The 3,988-nt window shown below is 33.2% G+C and overlaps 1 protein-coding gene across 1 annotated transcript; it reads right to left on the bottom strand.

Moving 5' to 3' along the window:
- Positions 1-1,272: 1,272 nt before the first annotated feature.
- Positions 1,273-3,594, bottom strand: LOC110785586 (protein SRG1). Its single transcript, XM_021990054.2, has 4 exons — positions 3,264-3,594; positions 2,895-3,145; positions 2,002-2,317; positions 1,273-1,908 (listed from the first exon to the last, which is right to left on the bottom strand). Exons 1-4 carry the CDS (start codon positions 3,510-3,512, stop codon positions 1,651-1,653), a joined length of 1,074 nt encoding a protein of 357 aa, XP_021845746.2. The 5' UTR covers positions 3,513-3,594; the 3' UTR covers positions 1,273-1,650.
- Between the last annotated feature and the right edge of the window lie 394 nt (positions 3,595-3,988).

The following is a 3,988-nucleotide window of genomic DNA, read 5'->3' as shown; positions in this document are numbered from 1 at the left end:
AAGTTTCCTTAATTGTTTATCTTTTGTCTCTGTGTTTCTCAGTTCCTTTATTGTTTCTAAGTTACGCAAGAAACTTTATAAAAGTTCAAATTACAATTCACCCTCCTCCCCCCCTTGTACGTGTTCCTACTGGCCGGAATATCAAAGATGCAGTTCATTCCACTTCTGGGACATACCCTTAAAGATAGGGGGAATCAGAGTCATTTCTTTCTTTTCTCCTTGATTCCCTTTCTGTGATCCATTTCGTTTACCCTGTGCGAACCAAATACCCCGTTAAAGTTTTAGGAAAAAGTTATAGTACATGCTTCCTAAAGAACTCCCTCTGTTCCATATTAATTATGTTTCCTGATTGGAGAAAAACACGAGTATTAATAAATTGCATATGCATGTAAGAAAAATAATTATTGTTATGTATTTTTTATGGGGAATGGAGAAAATAAATAATTGTTTAATATAAAAGTACCAAAAAAAAAAGGATGTGGGATAGTTGGGTGGGAAAAGGCAAATTTGCGTAAGAAACAATAATCATGATTATGAAAAAGATACCATTTAATTAAACATAGTACCATTTTGATAAATACATGTACCATTTTGTTAAAAAGAGTATTATTTCATTAAAAACAGAGTACCATTTTGTTAAAAAGAGTATTATTTCATTAAAAACAGAGTATTATTTCGATTAAAAACATGTACCATTTCATTGATTTTTTTGGTTGTTATGTTTTTACAAATGATTAAGAAACAATAATCATGATAATGAAAAAAGTACCATTTCATTAAACATTGTGCCATTTTGATAAAAACATGTACCATTTTGTTAAAAAGAGTAACATTTCATTAAAAACAGAGTACCATTTCGATTAAAACATGTACCATTTTTCATTGATTTTTTTTGTTGTTATGACTTCCTCATGAAAAAGTGGGAAGTATAAAAATAAAAACAGGAAACGTTTTGGATAACACTCAATTAAAAAAACAGGAAACGTTAGAACATAGGGAGTAGTAAGGAGTAATGATTTCTAATTGAATTTCTTTAACATATTAATACTCTGTATGTCTTTACGTACTCCGTAAATTAGGTGATGGGTTGGGGATATAAGACATCCATCACTAAGATTCGTCTCAATGTGAAATTTTTTAAAATATATTTTTATAATTTTTGCATAAAAGAAATTAAAAACGACCAACGTCGCAAGTAAAAACAAATAGAGTAAGTATAAAATAGGAAGGTAGATAGATAAGAGAATCAGTATTACGTAGTAATTAATAATATCAAGTGGATAATATATTCAATAATAACAAACAATTTATATAGGTCTTAGAAAACCCGTACGCAAAATTACAATAATACAATCATGAAGTATTAAACTGTAAAATACCTCTCACCATTCCATATACTGGTAGAGATGCTTAATATTTTCACACAATCACACATATATTCCACTTATTTATAGATAACAACTCACAACAATGTTCCCAATCAAACTAGAAGAGTGATCACACATCCATATATATATATATATATATATATATATATATATATATATATATATATTAATATATATGAATAATTACGAAGTAGTATGATGGTTGCACGTACGGGCAGAGGGAGTACGTACGTGGTACGTAACAAACATTATTTAGGCCAAATTAAATTTGGGGAAACTCGAGTTTGACGGCATCAATGGCGTTTTCCCCTGGCCCACATTGACAACAAACACCCTCCTTATACTCGTACACTTTGAACTTCTTGTACAAAGCAGGCCGAGTTGCCGTGACCAATTCAGTTAAGGGTGTGAGTTCTCGAGTTGCATCCACGGTACAGAATGCTGTGACTGATAGTCTATCCTTTGCGGGATTTGTCACCACCCTATGCCTTGTACTTTTGTATATCCCATTTGTCAGCACCTGTAATATATATTATAACGCGTTAGGACTTAGGAGTTGTTATTTATTATACTACGTAGGACGGAAGGAGTAATTAAATTTGATTATATTTACCTCACCAAAGTCGCCAAAATTGACAAAGAGGGCACCCGGAATGACGGGAACCTTGAACCACTGACCATCTTTCTCGACCTCGAGACCTTCTTCATCAGCCAAGACTATAGTGAAAAGTGAGCCATCTAAATGTGGCTTGGACCCAAGTACATTTTTGGGGCGAGGACATTTTGGGTAAAGGGTGAACCTTGACAATATAACCCCTTCTTTCTCTAAACAGAAGCTGTCTTCACTTATGTTCAGGGACTTTGCCGCTGACTTATAAAGAGCCTCAGCTAGGTCTATTATATTTTTGATATACCCGTCCACAATTTCCCTGCCACCCACAAACAATAATGAGAAACTTTTGTGTAAGACCGTCTAACTGTTAGACCACTTTTTTGGTACTAACTAAACTAGTGTAAAACATAACTAAAAGTAATAAAATCGTAACTAATTGAATAACAAAATAGTTAAGGTATAAAGACAAATAGTTAAATTTATGAGTCGAGTAGTTATTATTTTTTAACAAACTTATTATTAATTAAAATTCATAAAATCTTAACTAATTGATCTCATTGCTTAACTAATCAGTTTCATTGTTTAACTAATTGGTTCAATGCTTAACTAATTGGTTCGGTTGCATAACTAATTAGTTTCATTGCTTAACTAATTGAATTTTATACTTAACTAATTAGTTTCAATGGTTAACTAATTAGTTAAAGTGCATAACTAATTGGTTTCAGTGCATAAAAGTGGTCTAACCGTTAGACCGTCTTTCCTAAAAGTTTGTAAACAATAATAATAAAATAATATTCTTTTCATTATTAATTGTCAAATAAATGGTCCGCAAATTAATTAGTGTCTGATGTCCCACATTGATAAATGAAAAAGATCGATTGATAGATAGATACCTGAAATTTGAGGGATTTGCTGGCCACGCTTTGAGGTCGCCTTTTTCCTTAGGGTACATGGTAAGAAATAGCCTATCATTCCAATTCATCTTTTGTTGATCCAACCCTTGACAAACTGCATCAGTGTCATACCCTTGGAAGATATCATCTGTATAGTATTTCATCTTCTCACCAAATGGAAGTGAAAAGAATTCCCTTGAAACCTCAATCACCTCTTCTAGGAAAGACTCTTCTATTCCATGATTTTTTACCTTACAAAACAAAACAAAAAGAAAGCATACATGCATTATTTTGATGTTTTAATACGAAGTATTAAACTCGAACTGAACTAAATTGAACTGAACTGAACTGAAAGGAAGCATTGCATACCAAGAAACAACCCCAGGTAGAGAGAACAGATTGGAATTTGGCAAATTCATCTTTATCTCCCGAAGAGATGAGAGAAAGATCAATGAGGAGAGAGTCTGTCCAAAACTGAGCGATATCTTTGGCTTCAGGAAAGCCATCTTTGTGCAAGAATTGGTCAGGAATATCATCTTTTACAGTTTGAGCTATCTTTTGAACTAGCCTTGATGCTAGATCATTGTTGGGAGGTAGACAACAAGCAGGTGCAGCCATTTGTGCAATTAAGTTTAGTTGTGATATGATACTATGATTTGGTTTCGGTCTCTTGTTTTTATGTTCCACTTTCACAAGGTGGATGTAGTAGCTCTATTTATATACGTAGCTGGATAACCCGACCCATATTTAACTCATGTTGGATAGTATAAATCTCACAATTAATTGGTGTGTTTAGGCTTTTGTTAGTTCCACCACTTTTACCCTAAGGAAATTTGAATTCGGAAATGGATCGTGAGATTCAGATTCGAACTTTGTATTATATTCAAGGTGTTAGAATATGCCTTGAATCGGTCAAGTACTTTACTGTAACTTCACATTATGGAGTCATAACCTAGTTGTATTATGTAATCTGTACTACTCAACACTACAAGAAATTGTACTATTAACGACGGGAAATCCCGTCGCTAAAGGCCAATAATAGTTGATTAACGACGGGATTTTCCGTCGCGAACCCGTCATAAAAGGGGCCTTCG

The sequence above is a fragment of the Spinacia oleracea genome, chromosome 2 (genome assembly GCF_020520425.1).
Source record: "Spinacia oleracea cultivar Varoflay chromosome 2, BTI_SOV_V1, whole genome shotgun sequence".
NCBI lineage: Eukaryota > Viridiplantae > Streptophyta > Magnoliopsida > Caryophyllales > Amaranthaceae > Spinacia > Spinacia oleracea.
The sequence above is the reverse complement of the archived record's forward strand: the minus strand, read 5'-3'. Positions and strand labels throughout refer to the sequence as shown.